This window comes from Toxorhynchites rutilus, chromosome 1 (genome assembly GCF_029784135.1).
Source record: "Toxorhynchites rutilus septentrionalis strain SRP chromosome 1, ASM2978413v1, whole genome shotgun sequence".
Taxonomy (NCBI): domain Eukaryota; kingdom Metazoa; phylum Arthropoda; class Insecta; order Diptera; family Culicidae; genus Toxorhynchites; species Toxorhynchites rutilus.
In genome coordinates, this window is record NC_073744.1 from 44,312,775 (window position 1) to 44,339,996 (window position 27,222).

At 37.6% G+C, this 27,222-nt stretch overlaps 2 protein-coding genes across 3 annotated transcripts in view; both read left to right on the plus strand.

Annotated features, from left to right (window-relative positions):
- Positions 1 to 20,579, plus strand: part of LOC129766034 (vesicular acetylcholine transporter) — a 62,873-nt gene extending 42,294 nt beyond the window's left edge. Inside the window, exon 2 of the mRNA XM_055766491.1 lies at positions 14,419 to 20,579. Within this exon, the coding sequence (XP_055622466.1) occupies positions 14,702 to 16,492 (1,791 nt within the window). The 5' untranslated portion in view covers positions 14,419 to 14,701 and the 3' untranslated portion in view covers positions 16,493 to 20,579. The remainder of the gene's footprint in view (positions 1 to 14,418) is intronic.
- Positions 1 to 27,222, plus strand: part of LOC129766050 (choline O-acetyltransferase) — a 134,643-nt gene that overhangs the window by 42,288 nt on the left and 65,133 nt on the right. The window lies entirely within an intron of this gene.

The following is a 27,222-nucleotide window of genomic DNA, read 5'->3' on the forward strand; positions in this document are numbered from 1 at the left end:
CATTTTTAAATGAAAAAATTCGAATTTTCAATTTCCATTTCTCGTTGCTTGAGTTTACTGTCATCATATTGATCCATTCATAACTTTTAAAGCATTTTAAAAGTGTTCACCTCAACACACTTAACACAGACAAACTTTATTTCTGCTATGCGCGAAGGACTCAATAAACAAACTGCAGCGCGCCAAGCCAAGTGGACAAATCAACATTAGTGAATTGGACAACTCATGATCAGAATTGAGGTTATCGAAATGCATTAATTACATGGTTTATCTATGTATATCTGATACAAATGATGTACAAGCATGATGTTTACAATAATTGTAATTATTATAATCCAGAAAAGATATGAATACGTGCTAAATAATCCTCTGGCGATTGATTAAAAGTTAGCACAAATGAGGGGCGCATTGACACCGATAGAAGGTGGATTTTATAATCCTTCAGAACATGTGAATACGAAGAAATATACTATAAAAATACAGTAAATCATGAAAAAGACAATTTTATTTACATGTTCTGAAACATTCGAATACATGATTTGACACAGGTGCGCTGGATTAGAGCATTAAAAAAAGTGGACAATCCATGATCATATTTTCGTCTGAGCAAACCAAAACCATTTACTTTACTAAAGGAAACATTCCAGAATATATTTAGTACAGAGCGGCTAGGGTCGAAATAAATTAACTTTCGGGTATAACCAAATCAAGTAGGCTATTTGCGATGACAGATGTACAGTGTCGACGTTCGATGACGATATCCTTTCAGGGAGGGACATGACTTAATTAATTAAATTTTCGTTTAATATTTTTTCACAATATTTGAAAAATGAAATGTGTTGTTTTTTCACATACAATACATATTTGATACGGCGAAAGGATTTTTTTTTATAGGGTCCTATTATAGAAATCGAATCGAGGTTTCGATACAATCACCATCACTATCACACCGAGTAAAATCTGGAATTATAGAAATCGAGAAAAACAGCTCGAAACGGGTTTGAAATGTTTCACAAAGCACTATAAAAAGGTTGCCAAATCTTTTTTTGAGACATCTGCTATAAAAATTTTAAATATCTGTATTTCCAAAAGTGTTAATATGGTTATGTTTTAAAGGAAACTGATATTCCTTCAACGATTTATGCTTAATAGGCGTAATGCATACATCGTCCATGTGTAATAAAAACGACAGTCACGCATGAATTTCACTTTTTTTAGCAAAACAATTTTTTGTATGTAATTTTTTAATTAATTCTAGCATGAAATAACGAGTAGTTAGAGTTTTGGGCTAGCATGTGGCCCCAGATTGAGGGTTGACACTGACACTGACAAATCCATTATTCATCCCTATTCCGTAACCCGATTGGTTTTTAATAAGCGCGATGTTGCATTCTGCAATTCGAAAGAGATCGACCTCTGCGCTTCTAAATTCATCCGAGATTCAAACCGAACCGATATGTGCAAAAGTGGCTACATTGGCATTGGCAGTGGCTACATTGGCAATTTAATGGTGTCTGATAATGATTTTATATTATTGATAAAGTTTGAGTGGAAATGTTGAAAAAATTATAGAAAATAGTTAAGTAACGGCGATAACAAAGGGTTCAAAGTATTTCAATAACATCGAGTTATAATTTTCATTCATCTTTCATCTATTTGAACTGAATTTGGGCCTTCTAGTGTGAAAAATAGTAAACTACGGATAGTTGTCCCATGTTCCAAAACATGCTAAAAGCTATTACCGTTGGCTTAGTAATCATTTGTTTGTATTGATTAAATAATCAATAATTTATTTTTGAAACAATTTTCGAATTCAATTGAATTCAACCTGTGTAAGTAAAGAATTTGAACAAACGCCATGTAATGTCTGTCATCTGGGTTTTGATGGCTGTGTGATTAGTGTTACGCCAGGATTAGTCATAATTAGGTACCTTGGTTTTGATGGCTGTGCTGGGGGAACCGTAAATCGGACCAATCAAAACGGGCAGTTAGGGCGTTTAGATAGCGCTTGACATTTGCGTATTCAATTGCTTCTCTCAGGAAAAATAACATTTTATGAACCCATTTTAGACCAAGCGTTCGAAAAATCGAACAGCAACTTTGATAATTTTCCATGTCTTTGGAAACCAACCATATGGAAATGTTTTTGCATCAAAAGATAGCTTAATTTATTAGCTACCACTTACTATCTAGTTCATTCAATTTCTTTTAACTTTATTGGGCAATAAATTCTATTCAAAGCAAGTATGTTTGGAGATGTTTTTAATTTCAATTAAGAACCCCAATGAAACACAAAAATATTAGAACTTTTCTACAGTACTGCTTTGATAAAAGAACATACATTGCGATATAGAGCAAAAATCATTCGATTGAGCGTCCTACAAGAAAATAACAGCCGGGAAACTTGAGTGTTCGAAAAATCGAACGTTGGCCATAACGAACATTTATTTTTTGCTGAATTAATCCTGAATTAATGAAAAAACACATCTAACTTTCGCAGCGCATTTTAGTTCGTTTACTTTGGAAGACGGAAGGTTTTTCATTTGTTTTCGCATTTTCAATTGTGAATGTTTGCAAATATCGATAATTTAGCAAATATTATTGAAAATCTGTATGTTTTTTTGTTCGTCAAAACCTTAGATGATGGCGGCCCGTAGAATTTCGTGTGGGCAGGAGCTGGCGGAAACGATCAGTACGTGTAACGAGGATTCTAATGAGATTACTGGTGTGAATATTTTTTCGCCGGGTCGAATAATAACTACCCAACAATATTTCGCATCATTTTGGTACTTTGCAGATTTTGGAAAATGTTCGATTTTTCGGAAAATGGATGATTGGGAAGAAATAATTCTTAAGCATACACATTTCTCCACGGCCAACAATGAAAATAACAACATATGCATTCGTTTGAACGAAAACGCCTACCAGTAATAAATTAAAATTATATGAAATAAGAAATATCACATCTCATCTTAGGTGGATTAATTTAGGTTTACACAATTGTTTTAGGGGGAATAATTTGTTTCTGTGCATGAAAAGAAGAAAAGAGCAATGAACATTGCGACAACGGGTGGTACGTTTTGTACATGATGTGTTAGACACCGTGTTTGTTTATGATGTGAAGAACCCGTGTGATCTATACATGTTTGTGTTTGCGCATCATTGAGCGTGTTTGGGATAAACATTGAACACCAGCGAAAAGCATGTTCATGTTAAACGAAAACATGGAATTTGAACATCGCGTAGACATCTGTAAGTGTTTTTCGGATGTTCCGAAGTGTAAAACAAGCGAATTGGGTAAAATGAATTCGTCCCACGCGGTCGTGTCTTGCACATAAACCTTCTTGAATTTTTTATATTTCTTGAATTTTTGACTCGACACTGACTCTACGAACCTAAGTATTGTCGCTCGACTTTTATGAACCAGTGTGATATCATATGGGTATAATTTTATATAATTTTGAGCAGCTTAATTTTTAATTGGGATCTTTCAAAGTAATATTTCTGTCTGACGTGAGGGCGATCATAATATCGAGCATGATGCCTAGTGTTACACGAATTTTAATTCTGCCCGGGTTCAACTATCCAAATATCCTTAAACACTATGAGGGCAACCTGACATATCGATTAGATCATATAGCAAATCTGAAGTTTTGAGGTTAAATTTGACCCTGTAAACGTTAGATGAAAACAGAATTACCGTCAGGGCACGATTTCCCAAGCATAAACGGGCTTGTTAATGTAAAAATGTAAAATTCGGAAATGTAAATTAGATGACATGAGTTTGCTTTTCCGAAAGTTTTCATGAATCTTAACTAGCCTATTCTATACATACCACAAAATCTCCTCCGATTAAAATTCCTAGCATCCCATCCATTAAAGCCAATAATTTTATCTTGCTTGCCCTCGTTCTATCTTATTTAAGATCTCATGTTTTATTCAACGACAGCATCGCCTGTGTTTTCTTGGAAACTAGAATGGCTTCATTCGCCTCCATCTACGAACTCCCCCCTTTTGTTAGGTGAACCTCTACGTGAATACGAATGTTATCAGTCAGGTTTTATTACCTCAGACACATGCACAGCATCCTTGTTTCTCATCGCCGAAATTTCGTTTGGGGAGTTTCCTTCCTAATGGTAGGAGTAGGAGTAAGAGGAAAATGTATATCATCTGATGTTTTTATAGCTTCATCAATGGCTTTCCTGCTTCTTTCCCCATGTGCGTTAGCTGGTTTCGGTATGATATTGATCAACATCATGTTCATTAACTCGTTTGCCTCGCCCGATATTTCGATCCATATGATGCGAGAGGAAAAAGATCGTCATCGAATCGCGAGGAAATGTTTCGTCTCCCTAATTTTCCGCTCGCTTTCCCCCTATCCGAAAATACACGTTGTGGTTCATTTGGTGGCACTGGAAAAGAGGGAGCGTCGTGTTTGTCCCATTTGTTCGATGTTTCTCCTGGTGCTGCGTTGCTACCGCTGATGCTGCACAGGAAGGAAATGATTTATCCGAAGACGTCTGCTTGGTTTTTATTAACTGGAACCTCAATTGACACGTTCTCGGGTGATGAAATCGTAATGTATCGGTCACCGGAATTTTTCGCCCCTTGGAATAGCAAATTGCGATCCCTTATCGATCCCATCGCAGAGATGAGAACAATGAAACGATTATGACTAATCCTGGCGCAACACTAATCTCGGCAGCAATTTATTTTGGCACCTCGATTTTTTCTCCCTTGTGAAGGTTTACCCTTGCTAGGGCTTCTCAGCAACAGACACGGGGTTCAGGATTAAATCGCACAAAGGCTTAGTGTTTTCATGTTACAAAGACGACACGAGTCGAGAAAGGGGACTAATGCTCGGTTTCACACAATAATTGCGCACTGCACACACCTGTATGCTCGTCGGGAAGAAGGGTTGAAAGTGATTCTACAAGTGGTAAGTTAATCGCTAGAATACATTTCAAAACAGTTGTGTGTTAGGATTTTTTTTTCTAACTTCAAATGTGTTCAGAATGTACGACTATTGAGCATCACATTAAGAATACACCGTGGCGTGAATGTTGGACAAGAAATTTAATAAACGATTTTCCGTGTGGATGGGTTAGTAGAGAACCACAGTTCAGAACAGTGGTTGTTCTTGGTTGTAAAAATGTCATTTAAATATCCAGCAATTCCAAATGAAATCGTCCTAAAAATACAGATTTTAAAAACTTGTATTTTTGATTCCAATGAAAGTGTATATTCCGTTTGGGTTGGAGGAAATATGAGTTTTTCACAGCAATTGGGAATTTTTTGACTCAAGCGTGACTTTTGAAAAGGGCGTATCGATTTTAGTAAGAGAAATCTTTGATAATTTATATCTCAAAAACTATGAGTCGTACCAAAATAGTGTCTTAGAAAGAGTTATAGAGTATTGATGGTTGAATATGAAAAAAATGTACACTGAGAAAAAAAAATTAGTACTCTTTTTTTATTTACAAAATAAAAATTCAATTTGCAGTATCCAAAATACATTTTTTTTTTCATACAAAATAGAACTCATGTAGAAAATTTGAAAAATATGCCCAAGATGGTAAAACTATTTTTGACGAACTTTGTGGAACATCGAATTTCAAGAATTTTCGAAACTTCGAATTTTTGTATGTTCACAATCATTTTTAGCCACAAATTATGAATCCTGATGTGATTTAAAACAAAAAAGGTTATTATCAATCTCCTTCTAAATGTAGCCATTCTCGAAATATTTAAAAAAATATTTCTAATTTATTGTCTTTTTTATAGTAAATAATCCCTTTTGATATGTTTGTCGTGTTATACCGTCATGTTCGTGAAATTTTATGAATTTGCTCATAATTTCCAACAACTTTTCCAAATACATCATCATGGTTTGAAGCGTAACTTTTGAAAAGGTCGTATCGATTTGAGTAAGAGAAATCTTTGATAATTTATATCTCAAAAAATATGGCTCGTACCGAAATAGTGTGTTAGAAAGAGTTATAGAGTATTGTTGGCTTAATTTGAAAAAATTGTATAATGAGAAGAAAAATTAGTACTCTTTTTTTTATTTACAAAATAAAATTTTAATTTGCGATATCGAAAAATATGTATTTTTTTATATTTTTTTCAATTTTTTCATATAAAATAGAAGTCATGTAGAAAATTTAAAGAATGGGCCCAAGATGGTAAAACTGTTTTTGACGAACTTTGTGGAACATCGAATTTTTAGGAATTTACGAAACTTCGAGTTTTTGTATGTTAGCAGTCATTTTTAATCACAAATTATGAATCCTGATGTTATTTAAAACAAAAAAGGTAATTGTCAATCTCCTTCTAAATGTAGTCATTCTCGAGATATTTAAAAAAATATTTCTAATTTATTGTCTTTTTAATAGTAAATAATCCCTTTTAATATGTTTGTCGAGTTATACCATCATGTTCATGAGATTTTATGAATTCGCTTATAATTTCCAACAACTTTTCCAAATACATCGTTATGGTAAAGACATATGTTTAGGAGTTACGAAACATTTGAAGACATGTGGGTTAATACAAAACGTAGCGAAACTAAAAAATCTTTTTTATCTTAATACAAACTCCAATCAATCAAAAAAAATGTTACAAATTATGTGAAAATTCATAAAAATTTCAAGAACATGACGGTATAACACGACAAACATATTAAAAGAGATTATTTACTATAAAAAAGATTATAAATTAGAAATATTTTTTTGAATATCTCGAGAATGGTTGCGTTTAGAAGGAGATTGATAATAACCTTTTTTGTTTCAAATCACATAAGAATACATAATTTGAGGCTATGAATGATTGCTGACATACAATAATTCAAAGTTTCGAAAATTCCTAAAAGTTCGATGTTTCACAAATTTTGTCAAAAATAGTTTTACCATCTTGGGCCCATTTTTTAAATTTTCTACATGACTTCTATTTTATATGAAAAAATCGAAAAAAATATAAAAAAATACATATTTTTTCATATCGCAAATTAAAATTTTATTTTGTAAATAAAAAAAAAGAGTACTAATTTTTTTTTCTCAGTGTATATTTTTTTCAAATTAATCCAACAATACTCTATAACTCTTTCTAACACACTATTTCGATAAGACTCATATTTTTTGAGATATAAATTATCGAAGATTTCTCTTACTCAAATCGATACGCCCTTTTCAAAAGTTACGCTTGAGCCAAAAAATAATGAGTCATTTGGAAAAGTTGTTGGAAATTATAAGCAAATTCATAAAATTTCATGAACATGACGGTATAACACGACAAACATATTAAAAGGGATTATTTACTATAAAAAAGACAATAAATTAGAAATATTTTTTGGAATATTTCAAGAATGGCTACATTTAGAAGGAGATTGATAATAATCTTTTTTGTTTTAAATCACATCAGGATTCATAATTTGTGGCTAAAAATGATTGTTAACATACAAAAATTCGAAGTTTCGAAAATTCCTAAAAATTCGATGTTCCACAAAGTTCGTCAAAAATAGTTTGACCATATTGGGCCCATTTTTTCAATTTTCTGCATGATTTCTATTTTGTATGAAAAAATTAAATTTTTTTTTTTTAAATATGTATTTTGGATATTGCAAATTGAATTTTTATTTTGTAAATAAAAAAAAAGAGTACTAATTTTTTTTATCAGTATACATTTTTTTCATATTCAACCATCAATACTCTATAACTCTTTCTAAAACACTATTTCGGTACGACTCATAGTTTTTGAGAAATAAATTATCAAAGATTTCTCTTACTCAAATCGATACGCCCTTTTCAAAAGTTACGCTTGAGTCAAAAAATTCCCAATTGCTGTGGAAAACTCATATTTCCTCTAACCCAAACGGAATACACACTTTCATTCGAATCAAAAACACTCATGTTTTGTCATTTGTCGATTTCATTTGTAATTACTCTATTTTATCCGCACTCTGAACTCCAAAAGTATTGTGACTTTTAACATTTAAAGTATGATTCAGATCGGTTACTTTTTTCAGTAAAGGTCTTCATTTTCACAGTATCTGCAGCACATCAATGAAAAAGGAGTATATTGACGTGCTTCTACAACTTCCATTCTGGTTTTCACTTTTCGTATTGCTGATCAAATAATCCATAGCGTTCAAGCTTTCTATGCGATTTTTTTCCCGTGCATATTACCAATTGAAGTCTGGGGAACCGAATATGCAGCGGGCTGACGTCATAAAAATTATATATGAGGGGCTTAGAATGAAAGGGGTGTAAGTGATTTGATCGATTTCTCTACATCGACTCTCTCTTTTGGTCATAACTTAGCTGCAAATACATTCCCAGCTGTATTTGACAATGTGGAAGATAGGTCAGAACCTCATCTATCGGATTCTATAGCAAACATAAATTGGAATGTTTTTGCAGTTGAGTTATTAACTTAATAAAAAGTTGATGAAGAGAAATCGATCAAGTCACTCACACCCCTTGCATTCTGAGCCCCTCATATTTCTTTGATAAAATGTAATTTCCTACGATGAATTTTCAGTTTGAGCTGAATTAAACGTGCTGCTACAAAAACTACGTTTTATTAAATCAACTTTCCGAACACTATTTCAACCAAACCGAAAGAACTACTTAAAACATCATTTTGACGCATTTATTCCATGGCATGTCGAGAGAATTTCCAACCCGGGAAGACCCTAGACCGATCGGGAATTGAACCCCATACCTATGTCAGTATTAGCCACGAATTTACAAGGGAGTTCCCGCTTTATCAGATCCTCGGCCACGACGCTATCGTTTCCGAGTTCAGGCAGCTGAGCAAACCCAAGCCTAATTCTAGCCGATACTTCAGGCCCATTACTTATCCCAAGGCATGTCAAGAAAGTTTCCAACCCGAAAAAAATCGTTGACCGATTAGGAATTGAACCCAATACCTATGTCAGTATTAGCCTTGAATTTACAAAGTAATTCCTGCTTCACTGGATACCCGACAACGGTCTGTTAATCGTTTTCGAGACCAGACAGCTGAGCAAACCTAAACCTAATTCCAGCCGATACTTCAGGCCCTACATTCAACTTGGGGTATAAACGTGTCAACCTGAATATGCAACGAGATCCGCCACAACACAGAAAAGTCTTGATATAATTATCTGTTGAGAAGATGAATTTCCAAGTGTTCCGATTGAGCTATCCCTAGCTTACCTCAGGTTTCCACATTGAACCTATTGGAACGTTTTTATCTGATTCGAGAAAAATTTGTTTATGTTCAATCTCATGCTTCTCTATGTGTGTAAACGCGCGCGGACTCAAACTATTGTTTAAAGTTAAATTTGTATGTATGACTAAAGAAAAAAAAATACGACTTAAGTTCCGCAAACAATTAACATACCATCATCATCATAAGCATAAATTAAGAAACACAAATATCCGTTATAACTTCGTCATCTTACATGCTAACATTGATTAACATTGATTCTATACTGGGTTACAAATCCAAATCATGCTCCAAAAACTCTTTACAAATACTACGGAACCTTCGAAGATTTGTTGCTGTCTTTGCTTCATTTGGTAATGTATTGTAAAGTCGATATCCTCTGTAAAAAAGAGAATTTTGGGTACAAGACATTCGAAAGTTCATGGTTCTGAGGTCACTTGCTTGTCTTGTGTTATATCGGTGCATATCTCTCCCATACGTTATCGTGTTTTGTAGATAATTCGGTGTCATACCGTTAGTCATCTTATATATGAACGTAAGCGTGCAGTACTTAATACGCTGACTCACTGACATCCATTGCAGGCATCGATCACATCTCAATATAAGGCGCATCGCCTTGTTTTGCACAATTTGCATTCTTTGCATTTGCCTCATATTTGCAAGAAATAGCACAGATGCACAATAATCAAAATGTGGAGCAATTAGTGCCTTTTTTTTATCCCATTTATTTATTTTAGGCTCATTAGTATTTTAGCTGTAACAGAGCCGAATTTTAATCGTGTACATGTCACATGGTTATCATATCTATAATTATAGCACATTACACAGTTGCATATGGTACATTTACACAGTAGGCATTTAGGCGTAAGAGTATTCTTTCCATTATCCAGTTAGACCACCAGACAGCGGAGACAGTTGATATGATCATTGTTGAGTTATTTATAGAACAGCAGCCCGATGTGTCTTGCAGAGCAGAGCAGTTGTATGGATGAATCGATCTTGTTTCGACCGTGGATCGATCTCCATCGCTGATGATTGTTGCGTGAACGTAGCTATTCTGTAACAACACAAAGATGGTCAATGAGGGTCCTGAGTTTTGAACTCACGATCGATCGCTTACTAAGCGAACGCGCAACCAATGTGGCTACGGAGACCCCCTAATTAGTGCCTTATAGATAGTGATTTTACTTTCGAAGGTTAAGAATCGATTAATTCTACAAAGCACTCCATATTTTTGCGCTGCCTTCTTTATAGTATAGTTTATATGTTCGTCGAAGTGCAGCGTTTCGTCAAGAATAACGCCAAGGTATTTGATCGATGATGCTCTTTCCACCGTTTGCCTATCAATAGTTATATTAAGACCTTCATTGTCAAGATTTCGTGTGGATACTACCATGTACTTCGTTTTGTTTATGTTTAACTTGAGTTTCTTCCATTTCAACCATTCGTCTAAGTTTAGCAGTTCATGGTTCAATCTTACAATGTATCAGCTACAACGAAAATAACAGTGTTGTCAGCAAATAAGTTTACGTCACTGCCATTCAACACCTGTTTGATATCATTGATATAAAGCAAGAAAAGCAGCGGCCCCAGAACACTTCCTTGAGGCACACCCAGATTCACTGGTACCGCCGATGATTTACTGTCCCTATAAATAGTGATTTGTGTTCGCCCTTCCAGGTAACTTCCAAACCAGTTCAATACAGGTCCAGTTACATTATAATTAGAAAGCAAGTTTAGTAACTTATGTCGATCTATTATTTCAAAAGCCCGTTTCAAATCAATAAAAACACCCAATACTACTTTCTTCGCCTCTATAGCCTGTTTCCACTTCAAGAGCAACAAATTGAGAGCCGTTTCACAAGAGTGATTTTTTCTAAACCCTGACTGTTCATCTACCAGTGTCTACCAGTATCAGACTAGGAAAAGCAAAATTGAGTCGATTTGTAGGAGATACAATACCATTGTGGATTTCCTCCACACTTGACGTGAAAAATTTGTTTAGCTTTTCTGCAGTTATGAAATCCCAAATGTTCTACAATTACAGCGTTGTTAGTCCATTTGATGTTTGCGCTAAAAAAAAGGATCTTTATTCGAAAGTGTAAATCATCACCTGTTTGTTTAACGTATAGCTACATTAGGGTGCAAATGAAAAGGGTCATCTCGAGTTTCAAAAAGTTACCCCATAAAAAATGTTCACCACCTCGAAAAAACACCCTATGCAAAATATCAGCTCAATCGGACTTAAGGGAGAGTGGCGCAAAGCGGTCAAAGTTTGAGTTTTTTTGAAAATCGAAAAATCACCCAAGGGGGGAGTAAAGGAAATCGGGGTTTCCGAAATTTGCTGATGCCAAATGTCTTAAAATGGCATGGAACTTCGAGATATAGTGTCATCTCGATTTTGTTTGTCAAAAATCGGCACTCCGGCACTCAGGCACTTTTTTTTCGGCATGCGAAACGAAAAGTATGGTTTAGGGTGCCAATAAAAATAGTTATCTAGATTTTTCATTCGGAACTTGCTACGATATGTTGATTTGCACAATAATATACCCTATGCAAAATATTAGCTCATTCGAACTTCATTTACTGGTGTCACAAACGTTAAAATTCTAATTTTTTTTTTGAAAAATGGAAAATCGCCGAAAATCTAGGTTTTAAAAAAAAAATTTGGATGCCAAATGTCTTAAAATTGCATTACTTGTCGAGATTAACAGTTATCTCAAAAAAAAAATTTCAAAAAACAGTTTTTTTGCGCTTGGTCGTTTTTCCGTCTGAAAAATTGATTTTTGAAAAACAAAATATTTTTGAGATAGCTGTAAATCTCGACGAGTAATGCAATTTTAAGACATTTGGCATCTAGAAATTTTTTTCCAAACCTCGATTTTCGGTGATTTTTCGTTTTTCAAAAAAACCTCAAATTTTAACGTCTGCGACACCAGTATATGAAGTCCGAATTAGCTAATATTTTGCATAGGGTATATTATTGTGCAAATCAACTTTTCGTACGAAGTTCCGAATGGAAAAACGAGATATCTATTTTTATTGGCACCCTAAACCATACTTTTCGTTTCGCATGCCGAAAAAAACCAAGTCCCAGAGTGCCGATTTTTGACAAAAAAAAAACACTAGATCACGACGTTTCATGCCATTTTAAGACATTTGGCATCAAAAATTTTTTTTTCGAAAACCCCGATTTGGGTGATTTTTCGATTTTCAAAAAACTCAAACTTTGACCGCTTTGCGCCACTCTCCCTTAATTCCGATTGAGCTGAAATTTGGCATAGGGTGTTTTTTCGAGGTGGTGAACATTTTTTATAGGGTAACTTTTTGAAATTTTATTGTCGATTTTTTCCCATACATTCATTGGCACCCTAGGCTATATCTTTCAGTAATGATGCAAAATCAGAATACAGAACACGGTTTTATGCAATAAAAATAGAAAATGCAGCGTTTTCGATTTATCAAGTATGAACTATATAGTCGCGATTTCACACCATTCACGATTTATCATTCATCCAGCTAGCGACCAGACGGCAGCGAGATTTTCCAGGCGAGGCAATTTTCCACAGCTCAAAATCTGCTTTGAAATTTCGTTTTCGAATTTTCCATTTCTTTGGATGGCCATGAAAGCAGTATAAATACCGTGCTCACCCTGGCCGATCCCAGTTTCTATTTTGCTACCGTGCTGAACGAACGTGCTGAATTTTTCGCCTCAGAATGCATTCTAAGAATGTCTGCGAAGTGAGCATGGTACAGAGCTTGTACAAGTAAAGCGTAAGAGAAGTATTAAAAACAAAACCAATCTCCTCATAACGGTATGAAAACCAACGGTGTGCGAGGTTTCATACCGATATGTGGAGATGATTGTGTATAATTGAATCACATGTACAAATTGTTGATTTTATGCTGGAAGAGAGCTTGTGTAAATTTGGAAGCGCGATGGGTTTATTGGTATAATGATGATGATGTTTTGAGTTATGGAGGCTTTCTCAGGCTCTCGGACTTCCTCAGTTAATACACCTAAAAAAAGGCCAATTTGGAAAACTAAACTAAACACTCGGCCTTTACAAAGACCATTTAGAATGCCTCGCTGGCGCTGCCATCTAGTCGCTAGCAAGATGACTGATAAATCGTGAATCACATATTGCTGACATTCCGATCGATCAATTAATTTGCGAATTCGAGCATTGTTTCCGTTCTTAAAGAGGCATCAAAGTGCAGCGCATTTCAAGCCGGATGTGAAGAAATTATTTTCAGCAGTGAGAGCTGCGTTCTTCTGTTGAAAACTGGAGGTGAAAATTTGTTCCGCAGCGCAAACAAATGACAGCCCTTCCACTTGTCAGTGCTACCAAATATTTGTACTAAAAATACAACCGGCTTCAATTACATTCCAGTTCACACAGACCAATGATTCCAGATGCGTTATTAATGACTACTAGAATTGTTTACTTCTCCATCGATCGTTTGAATTCAAAAATCTTACTATGAAATACACAGCCTTTTAATTGCTAGAACCGTGACGTGGCCGTAATAAAAATGAATGTTTGCTTTAAGATCGTTGACTGGAAATCTGAACAAGAGTATATGAATACCTATATTTTGTAATGATTGAAATGTCTGTTCAGGAAATATCTTAGTGCACCGAGGCGATAGAAGGCTCTTCTATCTCTTTATCACAGAGTAATCGTTAGTTTACTTGATCTCCTGTTTCGTTTTAATATTTTCTGTTATTCTTGATTATTCTCATTGTTTCAGCAGTTTACAAATGAAGCGCTGTTTGATATGCCGGAACAATCATCTCCTAGAAAATGGCAGTTTTAAACACGATTTGCAGATTGAACATAACATTGTTTCCATCCGAGAATTGGCCAACAAATCCTTCTGACAGGCAGCCTCGACGAGCACAGAAACAAAACATTTCAATCATACAAAATTGCACCATTGTTGTTCCTAGATTTTGGGAAAGTAATGGTAGTTAAGGATGAATGTTACATTGAACCACGAATGTAATAAGAGCATTATACTTCCAGACTGAAACCTTACTTGAATTGCTGTAAAATCTAACGATTTTTGTTGAACCTGAAGTTATTCACTTATTGCTTCCATCACAATTATTCCTCCAATTTTTCTTATTTATCCCAAAACAAACACTTACGCAAGTCTCATTCAAATTCAACCTGACTAAAGTCTTGTTTCTGTGTTCTCAAGGTTGCCGTTTTGGAGGCCACTGCGGGCGCGTGTGAGCGGGTGATAGAAGAGACTGACAGCCTACATACAGCCACCAGAGCTGTCCCTACATCATCGCCGTCATCTACCACAACCACAGCGACGACCTAAAAATGCCTTACGCAAAGAGGTGCATCATCGTGACTCAACCGGTTGCGTTCAGCTAAACGAAGCATACAAAGAGGACGTGAAGCCGAATATTCGTGCAGAACTCGCATTCACTCACAGATCGGGAAAAAAAAGTGATACAGACTAACCTGCAACCATGGCTCCATTACCGGTTATAAACCTCGAACCAAGCGAGGTGAAGGAAATCTTCTGGACCAAAGTGAAGGATCCAGGGTCCCAGCGAAAGTTGATCCTCGTGATAGTGTCCATCGCATTATTGCTGGATAATATGCTTTATATGGTCATTGTACCGATCATCCCTGATTATCTGCGATACATAGGAACGTGGGGTCCGGAAGAGCCATTCAACGCTAGCGCTCCAACGACGGTATTCACTCCTCATGCGCACGCTCACCACGGACAGGATTCGGCTACCGGAATTTTGTTTGCCTCGAAAGCTATTGTGCAGCTGATGGTGAATCCATTTTCCGGAGCGTTGATCGATCGAATCGGGTACGATCTACCTATGATGGTTGGACTGATAATCATGTTCCTCTCGACGATGGTGTTCGCATGTGGACGCAGCTACAGTATGCTGTTCTTCGCAAGATCGCTCCAGGGGGTTGGATCGGCCTTCGCGGACACATCGGGACTGGCAATGATCGCCGATCGGTTCACCGAAGAAGCGGAACGTTCGAAAGCTCTCGGAATTGCGCTAGCCTTCATCAGTTTTGGCTGCCTGGTTGCTCCCCCTTTCGGTGGAGCTCTCTACCAGTTTGCGGGAAAGGAGGTTCCCTTCGTGATCCTTGCGTTGATCTCGCTGATGGATGGATTTATGCTGCTACTGGTGATGAAACCGATCAAAGAAACGCTTGCGGACAGACAGGAAGTTAGACAGGAAACCGTGCCAATATGGCGATTGCTACTCGATCCGTACATCGCCGTCTGCGCGGGAGCACTGTCAATGTCAAATGTAGCGTTGGCTTTCCTCGAACCAACCATTTCGCTTTGGATGGAAGATAATCTTACGAACGATAACTGGAAGATCGGGATGGTGTGGTTGCCAGCTTTCTTCCCGCATGTTTTTGGTGTGATAATAACAGTGAAAATGGCACGCAAATATCCGGAAAAACAATGGTTAATGGCAGCCGGTGGACTCGCGCTTGAGGGTCTCTGTTGTTTCATAATTCCATTTAGCAGCTCCTACATCATGCTGATGATCCCCATCTGTGGCATATGCTTCGGTATAGCACTGATCGATACGGCTTTGCTTCCAATGCTCGGTTATCTGGTGGATGTGAGATACGTGTCCGTTTACGGTAGTATTTATGCCATCGCCGATATTTCCTACTCGATAGCGTACGCAGTCGGACCAATCATTGCCGGCGGAGTTGTGGAAGCGATCGGATTCACAGCCTTGAACGTCGGTATAGCGTTCTCCAATCTGTTCTATGCTCCTGTGCTCTTCTATCTGCGTAATATCTACGACTTTAAGCACTTCGAAAACGAAGCGAACGTCCTGATGGGTGAACCACCCACTAAAGAGTACCAGACGTATACGATGCACGACCAGCAGGCAGTGAATGCCGAGTACAAAAATCATCTGGATTATGGACGACACAACGATGGGAGCGAATATCAGCAGCAGGAGACGAACATTGATCAGAATTATCCTCCGCAAAATGGGAGCTACGATCAGTACCAAAGTCAAGGCGGTGGTTATCAAAACTATCAGCCCGGATATCAGGAACAAGGTGGAGTTTACCAACAACAACAACAACAACAACAACAACAACAACAACAACAACAACAGCAACCACAACAACCACCAAGACATCTTCCACAGCAACCGGTGGCCAATCCTTTCCGACAGCAGGAACAGCAGCAGCAACAGCCCCAAGCGCCATCACAACCACGAATTTCAAATCCATTCAGGCAAGGGTTTTAAGTTGGTTTATTTAATGTTACGTCATGCAATCTTGTTCGAGTAAGAAGTGAGAAAGAAGATTGAAGGATGAAAGTGTAGTATAATAGACAGTTCAAAACTGATATCGTGAGATGCTAGCAGTTTTCTGTTAAAACAAATGTGTTGAGTATAAAAACATAGCTATTAAGTGTTGAAAAATTATTTCCTGAAAGCTTCTGCTACCAGCATAGATGTAATAATGTTCACTGAAAAGAACCGATGGGTATATAATAGGTATAGGATGGATTGTTTTGAAGACACGTATCTTCAGAAATGTTTTGTATGTAAGAAATGTAGCTTTGTAAGGTGCCATACTAGCGGACCAATCGGCCTGAGCTGCATCGATATCGCAGACATATCAAACCAAGTTTTAAACGCTCCGTTTTGGGTGTAGCGACACCGCTTTGGGACGTTTTGGTGTGGCGTTTGAGTTTTTACACCATTTTGTTCACTGGCGTCCGCAAACCATATCAACAATCGATTTGGGACACCATCCGTTTTCCTAACATAAGACACAACCAAGGTAACGATACATATCAGAGCTTCGGCTCGCCTGAATCTACCAAAGTGATATTATATAACAAATTATATCTTCTAGCATTAGTCACATTACAGATATTACAATTATATATATATATATATATATAGATATACGATAAAAATTATCTGCGTTGGATGTGCTCTATTTATCGGAGACGTTCCTGAGGCAGTGTAATCAATATCATCTTGTATAGTCTAGCGCATAGGATATGTTCTATATCAATTACCAGAGGAAATATACAAAACAGTCAAATTAATTATCGACTAAATTTAGTTCGAATTCGAGTATTTGTGTAAATTATTCCTAGTTTGGTTCAACAAGTGTGAAGCAAAGGAAAACGATCTCTAATGATATCAATTAAAATAGTTAAAAACAAGTGAAAGATGTGTATGCGGCTAACGCATACACACTCATTCTAAAATTATACATATAATGTCATATTCACTTTATATATATACACACACACACAATTAAAGATGACGTATTTATAAAAGAAAACCTAGATGCAACAAGACACTAGATTCATCACAGCTGTATCGTTTGTGCACAGATGAAACAAAAACTGCAAATTATTATCTAAATACGTTGAAGACTGGTGAAAATTTATGTTACACGAGCAATGGAACATAAAATGTGTTAACAAACTTAGCATGCAATTCGCAATAAGTTAAGTGTAGATACTCCAGAGACGTCAAATCGAGTCGTACCCCACTATAGCTAAAATGTATCATATGTGTTTACGCAAAACAGATTCACCGTTCGCCGTTGACGTGTCATGGGACTCACTCTAATCGGAACAATTATTTAAAGATAGATCATCGATAGAACGCCTTCCCTCTTGACATACAATTGTGGAGCGTCAAGTAGAAGATATTAAATTAGTACAATGTAGCTGTAAATATCGGTTTACGTTACTTTCCGTGAAAATTAATAACCGAAAAAAAGCTTTAGGTTGGAAGCACGTTCGAAAGCGTACGCAGTAAATATGTGCTGTTCAGCATGTGTTTCAGAACGCACAAAATTGGCCGGCGTTTTCGAACGATAGTTAAAAGTTACTTCCTGGACAAATTACAAAGACTAGTTTATATAAGAGAGAGAAAAAACAAACACACGAAAGCAATAAACGCTACACATATGATATCCCCTAAAGATAACCCAACAATACACTCCAAAAACAGATTCAACTTTTGTTGACCATTTTTTCACCCAAACAACAACACGTGCGCTATGAATCGGAAAGTTAACCACAAAACGTTCGTTCACAAGTACCACTAACAGGTCGTAAACAGATGATTGATCGATAACGGATAGATTTGTTTTTATACGAACAGTTTTTAAGATGTGTAGAAAGTTGCTCCCCGAACCTGATACATTCGGCACTCAGGAACAGCGCAAAGCTCGTCATATCCTGGAACGTATTATTGTATGTATAATTTTCGATAACGTACCTACAACAACCATATCAATCATAACTGGCTCACTATCTTTTAGCATTTTTCAATGCTGTCGTGTGAGATTTTGAAAATGACATCAGAACGATTTTCTTGCACGACCACCGAACGAGGGAAGAGGCAGTATCATGATTTTTCTAGACCACCAAAGCATCGTCTAATACTACACTCAAACTAGCGTTGGCAGAAAAAAAATATCATCTTCGGCTGAAAAAAAAATCCTTTTTTGTGTACTCAACGGTGAAATGAACAAAAAAAAGCATCTTTTTCAAGTGTTTGTAAAAATGTTTTTATGTATGGAAGCAGACCTCTCTCTCTCTCAGACTGAACGTCAGCTTGGAAAAAAGTCCAAATGATGCCAAGGGGTGCGATCGAACCAGGGCCAGCTAAATTGTCAGGAAGGATGTATGGAAAGTATATTCTGAGAGTAAAAATAAAAGCATTAACGTGAATCTGTATTTGTTTCGGTCGTGGGTCGTGTATGTGGCAAAGTATGCGGAAAAAGTTAATGCGTGCATATTTTCCATGTGTCTTTTGTTTCGCTCTCTCATATTGCTCTTATATTGCCATGGCATATATATTGAACAAATGCTGCACTAGTATGGGAGGGAAGCACATTTTCTGTTATTTTAAAGCTCATTTAATGTTACAAATCAGAATGGTGAAACACGTGCTAAAAATTAATTTTGGGTGTATTATTCATATAGAGTGTATGTCGACCTGAGTTCGGTTTACATTTATGTTGAATCACTAATACAGGGTGACTACATACCACACAAGAAGCGACAGTCTCGAACTTCAAGCAAATTATGCTCTAGAACACCACTACGGTCTTACATAGCACGTACAAAGCTACTGAAAGATATATGACTTACTCCAACGGCCACATTGTCAATCTCTAACCAAACATTGAAAACGTTCTTGATCTTAGAACGTTGCTGTACAGTGTCGCTCGGTCAGTGTCCCTGCTGGTCTAACATGGTCGCCAGCAGCACAATCCTCGTAGTGTCTGGCCTTCCTCGAAATCATAGTCATCTATCAGGGTTTCTGCTGGAAGTTATCCCCACTGGTTATGCAGCAGCTGTTCGTACTACGTGAACAGTGTGTGGCCCACAAGCTCATGATTGTAACCTTACCGACAACACTCGTTGCGCTCTACGAAATACCCCACCTCATTACCACATACTTGATACGTAATCGTTTTCTAGATCGAACACTCCGTTACGCAGCACGAAGCATCGCCCACTTTCATACACGGGCAGTGGTGCAGGCAACAGTGATTCGGCATCGGAGAACGTGTTGGGTGATTTCCAAAAGTTCCACATTTTGGCGATCCTGCAAGACTGCTGATTTTTCTCCAGGAGTTGTTTACAGAATGACAACTCGATACAATGCATCATTCGTCACAGAGAATCTTAATCTCTCCCGCTCAATTCTCTCCCATTTCTCTCTCACCTCTCTCGTTTTCATGAAGTGATGCCAGATATACGACAATTTGACCGAGTATTGCAGAAACTCGCATTTGAAGATAAATCTTCAACCTTATTGTGTTTCCAAAAATGCTATGTAAAGTGTACAAGGAATAGGTCGATATCGGTTCAAATCATATGAAAAGATAATTAAAGGCATCATACATAGATTATGTTTTTCCAAGTCTGTCTTATATACCACAGCAGGATTTTAACGGTAGCGGTCTTGATTAAGGGTCAGCCAGAACGGTTGCGCATGATTTTGTTGGAATCGAATCGGGATGACCGCGATTGTCTTGAATAAGGGCGAGTCAGCCAGAACTGTTACACAGAATCATGTTGGAAGCGAATCGAGATGACCGCGATTTTCTATATTGGAAGGCCCGAACGGCCAGGCAGAAATTTTTAGGAAGTGGATCGAGATGACCGCGATTTTTCATATCAATAGAAAGTCAGAACGGCCACACAGAATGTGGATTGCTGCCGTTCTACGCATAGTTGTCCCATGTTCCAAAATCAGCAACTGAGAAAAACGCAATCAAAGTTTTCTCGCATATTTGTCTACCAAAACATTTAAGCATTTCAATTTAGCAATACGCCGTTTTTTTTATAAAATGACAAAATTAAACTCAGCTACACAGCTACTCTCGTGGGTATACACCGGTTTTGACAACGCCTAATCTGAAAGGTTATACCCCACGTGAGTAGTTGTGACAAAGTGCGCGTCATGTTGGTACACTGGGTTCCAAGTGCCCTTGTTACGACACATTTCCTCCACTATATTCCCCGCATAAAGGGCGAGCAGCCCCTCGCGCCATGCGATGAATCTGGGGAATACGAAAACGGCTCCGTTGTTTCTTCCACATCTCCACACTCCGAACAAAGGGGTGACATTGCGTCACCGAACCGACGTAAGTATTGCTTGAAGCAGCCATGTCCAGACAGGATCTGCGTCAAGTAAACCTATCTAGGTGCAACGTCCATCTACCGTTCTCTGCCGTATCCCTTTACTGCTGCCATTTATTCATCGACTCCGCACTCATCGTTTTCCGGATACTTCTGGTTATCCTCCACTTTTAGCACTTGCTGTCTTCCGCCAGAGTGTTGCAGATGGGAATCATCCCGGCAATTACACACACAGCTTCTGTTGAAATGGTCCATGAGCCGCCAAAGCTATTTGGCATCATGGACCAAAGTCATTTGGGATGGCATGATCTCCCCGCCACGAGATGATGGTATGTCCTCCGATCGAGACTTCTGTCCGCAGCACTGCCATGCGATTGCACTCTAACAGCACCTCGGTTTTATGGTGTGCCATCTGGAGCTTTACACTGTCTATCCGAGCTACCGATCGTGTCTACTGCCTCAGTCGCCAGCATTTCCACTTCCTGGAGCGTCTCGCCGATCACCGTTGTTACAATGTCGTCCGCGAAGCCTACGATCACCACACCTTTGGGTAGCTTCAGCGTTAGTACACCGTCATACATCGTGTTCCAAAGCGTTGCACCTAGGATGGAACCTTGTGAAACTCCCGTCGAGATGCTCTCATGGAGATGTTCTTCAGGATGCGATTCTGGAAATAACTATTGGCGCTATTAAAGACGTTCTTCACGTCGATCAAAACTACCGTTCAGTAACGACCACCTCTTCGTTTTTGTTCAAGCGAGACCTGAGCTTCTCCGGAACACGAACTGCATTCTCGCCAATCCGTGATCACCATCCTTGCGTTTTACCAACCTGTTGAGAATAATCCTCTCCAAGAGTTTTCCAAAACTATCAAGCAAGCAAGTAGGTTAATACGATGCTGGATGTCGAACGACGGTTTCAGTGTATGGATATCGGTGAACTCAGATGCATGACATCATATAAAGCCAAGTACAAAGAAAATTTTCGCGGTCATAACGGCCACATGTGCTCACAGAGTCAACAATAATTCCCAGGTCGTAGATGGACACTATAGTTTTGCCATTTTCTTCAAATATCGATGCATAACAGAGCTATTGCAACGGCCAAAGCAAATGATTTTGCAGTTGTTGTTGTTCTGTGACCTGACAATCTGTTTTTTGGATTGTTTGGCTTTGACGACGACGTAGCTTACATCGATACTCAATGATTTCTGCATCACAGGCAGTTGTAAATTTTATAACAACAAAAATAACTTTCTGAAACTATTACGAGAGGAAAACAAATACTGACCTTGGGGCACTTTTTCGTGCACCTTTAATTTGACAGTTCATTGCGTTTTCAGATACACACTGAAGGAAGTTCAACACAGATTTAAAGTTATTGCCCTGTGTCGAGCATAACATTATCATTCATCAATGAAGTTTTGATAAAGTAAAAATTGTGCGATTCATAATTTATAAATAACATTGCTTAGTGCATTTTTTTGTTCGATACTGTACATACTGCTCACTGATTGACTCACTGTTTTGACGTTCTTATTATCGCCTATCGAAGAGGAGCTCTTGTGAAATAATCTCGCCAGAAACATGTTTCCAAGAAAACTAATTTATAATTGCGCTGGCACATAATTGAACTTCTCGTTCCGGAAACAATCAGAGGTTCTTGGCACATGATTCTCAACAGAAATGACGTACCTAATACTGGTGTAACAAATCATACCCTGAGTTCAGGTACAATGTTCAGATGGGTGGTCTTCTGCCAAAAAAATACATCTTTTTTGAAGCTGTAAGCATTATTCTTCGTCCATATTATAACTTTTCTATGTTTTCATGAAAAACAACGTCGAATGATGGAGTGTTATTTGAATGTGTTCAAAAGCAATATGCGTGCAAGATATAAGAAAAATCAAATTTTATGTTTGAACGTATGGAATGGAGCAACAGGATCTATCTACATAGCGATTCAGATCCCTTTCCTTCATAAAATTCTTCTAGAAGTTAGAAGTATCAATTTCTTCGTTAGAAAAAATCTCAATGTCCACAAAATAACAACGAATTTCCGTTTCGAAACTTCACCAAACAATAATCTTGTTAAAAAAACACAAATTCATCCGGAACTAACAGATACACGTTTTAGTTTTTTGATGTTTTCGATCAATATGTAAAATTGTACCATTAACTGTAACGCGTAGCGACCCAGAGAAGAGATTACGCAAATAGAAATACTCGTAGTGTAACCATTAAAATAGAGATAAACCAACACTTGTTAGTACGCAAAACAACTCTAGCTCTTAAGATTACTCTAACATCTACCTGTTAGCAATCATCTATCCTTTTAAAAAAAAAAGCTCAACGAAGCGAAATAAACCTTTTCTCACATCTTAAGCAAAATATACACTTTATACTTTGTTTTTGATAACCGCATCGACAGCCCCTTAATCTGTGCAACGTCCATGTTATTGTTGACAAATCACTCAAAACTATTGTTTCAGTTTTATCGCTTCTCTTACAAACTATCCCTGTAACTTACTTCATCGTAATTCGAAACAATTCGATCGTTACTCTTGTAAAAAAATACTAACAACTTGTCTAGCTAACTGTATGGTTATTGGTTAGTCGACTTGTACATAAAAAACATGCAAAAGAAAACTAAAATATAAGGTGCCGGAAAGTGTAATATTATAATAGTCTAGGGACGAACATATTCTATCTCTACATAGAAGAGAAATAGCAGTAGAGTGAATTATCCATGATTAAAGCAACAAATAGAAACAAAAATATCATAACAATCGTTACTTTTATGGAGTGTCGCCTGCTATTCTCACACTCACTTCCGTTGAGAGCAAGTGAGAAAATCTCTGAACTCTCGTTAGAAATTTCGGTTCATCATTCATGTAAACGATTGGTGGAAACAACACCAATTGTACACCAAACCATCAGACATTAGAACATGCATATATTATACAACCGAGAAAAAAGGTTAACTCACCCCTGCTCCCAGTAATTACAATTATTATTGTCCGACGATAGGATGTGTTTTGATCACTCACTCGATGAACATAGAATAGCTCTCCGTTATCATAGAAATTACGTTGAGCACAGGGTTTATCACCAGGAGACGAATGTTCGCAAAAGTAAGCAAATCATATCAGAATGTTATATTGATAATAGCTGTTCTACAAACAACTCGTAAAAACAACAATACTGAACAACACAACAGATAGGGTTACAGTTGGAATGATTGCATAACAATGTACTTAAAAATAAGGCGGCCATCAACACGCAGAAAGATTGAATCGTCACAGAACGTTAGGAAAGCTTGTATTATCTCCCTTGAGGTTCGAAACATTAAAAAAAAACAAGTGAAAACAATGGACAGAACTGAACAAGATATGGCAATTCACGGAAATAAAGAAATAGTTCAACACAATAAAATCATGCTTTTTATTCGAGTATTTCGAAAACAAAAATGTATTTGGCTCATCTCCGCATGTGTGTTTTGTTTCTGGTTACCAACTGTAATTTGCGAGTTTCAAATTTCCCTCTCTAGCTGAGTCGGGATGTGTGTTCTGGGCAGAACTCAATTTTGGAATGTAACGCAATAAGGGGAGGCGATACCATGGCAACGGTGCAACAGCGCCCAAACTAGGGGGAAAAACCAGGTAGATTATATGGTAAATAAACTCCCCATACCCACACATTCGCACACGCACCGCACGATTGCTGTGTTCGCTGCCACCCGAAACCAGGGAGCATAGAGTTGTCTATCCCCTAGGTGGCAATCGGAAGCAAAAATTCAAGCCCCGGTGTTACTTTAATGGAAATTCGAGGCAAGGCAGATTGATAGAGATTAGCCGAAAGTTAATGCTCAATAACGTGCTCGATGGTGTAATTAGTTACAAACGATAAATGTATGGTTAACCGCTCTAGACTAGCATAACTCGATTTTTGTCGACTCTTCAAAGTTCACCCATATTATCACCGATCTCAGATAAAAAAAACTAGAAGTGGGTTGTATCTGTGAGCTTCCGTTGGCTTAGTAATCAATAAGTAACAAGCATATAACTCTTAAACATTTCATCTTCCGAATAGTGTTTACCATACCAATTCGTTTAGCCGGAAAAGATTTTTTAACGCTCAAAGGAGGATTCGATTCCTCCTCGGAAATACCCTGCGCAAATAATACCCTCGACAATTGGAATCTTCGGTCGATAGCGGCATTTGTGAACATTCGATAATAGAACTCCTGCTTTCACCAAAAAATGCATCTCCGTACAGTCCGACGGCAGAAAAGAAATGGGATTGGGAGAGAAGAGCATAGTGTTTTTTATGAGCTAGCGAGACCGTTCGCATGTAACTTCGTAATCACAACTGATTGCATTTTTTCCTCTTATTCTTATTCTTATTGAATTATGTTGAATTAGCGACTTCAAACTTTCCAATTCATTCGTTCTAGCCCTGAGGAGGGCCCTTGGGGACAACTCAATCCAAACTTCTTCTTCGCCTGCCTTGACAAAGACACTTCTTCTTCTTCTTCTTCTTTGTTTTTAAGAGGCTTTAAACTTTGCAGTTCATTAGCCTCTAAAGACACTTCATTGTCGTTCGACGTTCCTCAGCAAACCATGTCCGTTCCAGCAAATATCGAACGACGTTTTTTAGCAATTTTTCAAGCTATTGAAACAAGATTGGGGATCAATAATCAATAAGCATGTAACTCTTAGGCATTTCATCTTTCCAATAAAGCGATTACAATACCATCATTACAATACCGTTTAGCTGGAAAAGAATTATTTACGCTCAAAGGAGGAATCGATTTCTCCCCGAAAATACCCAGCACAAATAATATCCCCCTCATAACCAATTAGAATCATCGATCGATTGTGGTATTCGTCAACAAATGATATTAAAACGGTTCCCGGAATAAATCGCCACAGAAAACGACTGCAACAGAAACCACCGCTTATAAAATGTGTAGTAGGCTATAAATATTGTGGCGCGGTATTGTATTTCAAAACAAGAATTAACCGGGCAAACGTATCGCCCCAGGCAAACGTAACGCCCCGGGCAGACGTATACCGTCCGACGCTCGCTAGAGCTCGGTCGGACATTGCTAAAGGATCGTATCCTATGTTTCAAACTAACCGGGCAATCAGTGGATCCCAGGTTTGCGTGCGAGACACCGCCGCTTCCGACGGCGGGTCGGCGGTGGACTCGGATTGCGTCATCTTGGCGGCATGGGCCGCCTCGATTCCTTATCCTCGCCAAATGGGGACTTCGTCCCCATTACATTGTCCTCAGAATAAATTTCGAAAAACGAGAACAAGAGAATAAATTTATAATAGAAATGTGAGGCACATGATGTTTTTCCCGCGCCAAATATTTCTAGCCTACTACACTTTTTCTAAGCGGTTGTTTCTGTTGCAGTTGTTTACTGTGGCGATTTATTCCGGTCACCAGTTAGATTTGGCTTGGTTAACTAGTAGAGTTACTTTATTGCAAAGTCTTTTAAACTGAAAATGATCCTGAGAACTTCTACTATTTTTCCATTTGCGATATGCAACATCTCTAGCTATCATAGTAGCATTCAAAATGTTATTGTTGAACCAAGGTGCATTTGCTTCGGGACTATGAGCTCTTAATGGAACACAATTTTCATAAATTTCAATAATCTGCTTGTTGAAGAAATCAAGGGCCAAATTAGAATCAGTGATACTATACAATAATGACCAATCCAAGTTGTTTAATATGTTTTGCAACTCAGAAAATTTAATTCGAATATAATCCCGAAAAAAATTCGGTTTATCATCATTGCAACGAATTATGTTAAAAGATGAAAAAATCATATCGTGATGAGAAAAACCTGGGACTGACACTTGATTGAAATTAAGAACGAAATTTTTGTCATTTGTTATTAGAAGATCAATCAAAGAGCTTCCACCAGGATAGAAGTGAGTAGGTTCTTTATTTACACAAAACAACCCAAAACTCTCTAGAACCTAGCTGAACCGAGTTGTTTTAGCGCAAACTTTTTTCAAATTTGTATTTATTTATTTCACTTCGTCTTAGATTTAAAAAAACATCTCACAGACTGACAAATCTTAAATACTACCTAATATTCCTAATTCTACGTTTAAAAACACATTTAGATACATTAAAATCGAAGTGACATTGAACTTCATTAAACGCACGGAAGCAGCTGGACAAAGGACAGTTTTGCCCGTACGACGTTGTATGCGGCCGTATCGCCAATAGCTGTCTTTCGCGGAGCTGTCTGGTGGGAGCGTAAAACCGTATCTCGCTGATTAACTCCGCACAGTCGATGTTTCCGGACAGTAAATCGAAGACG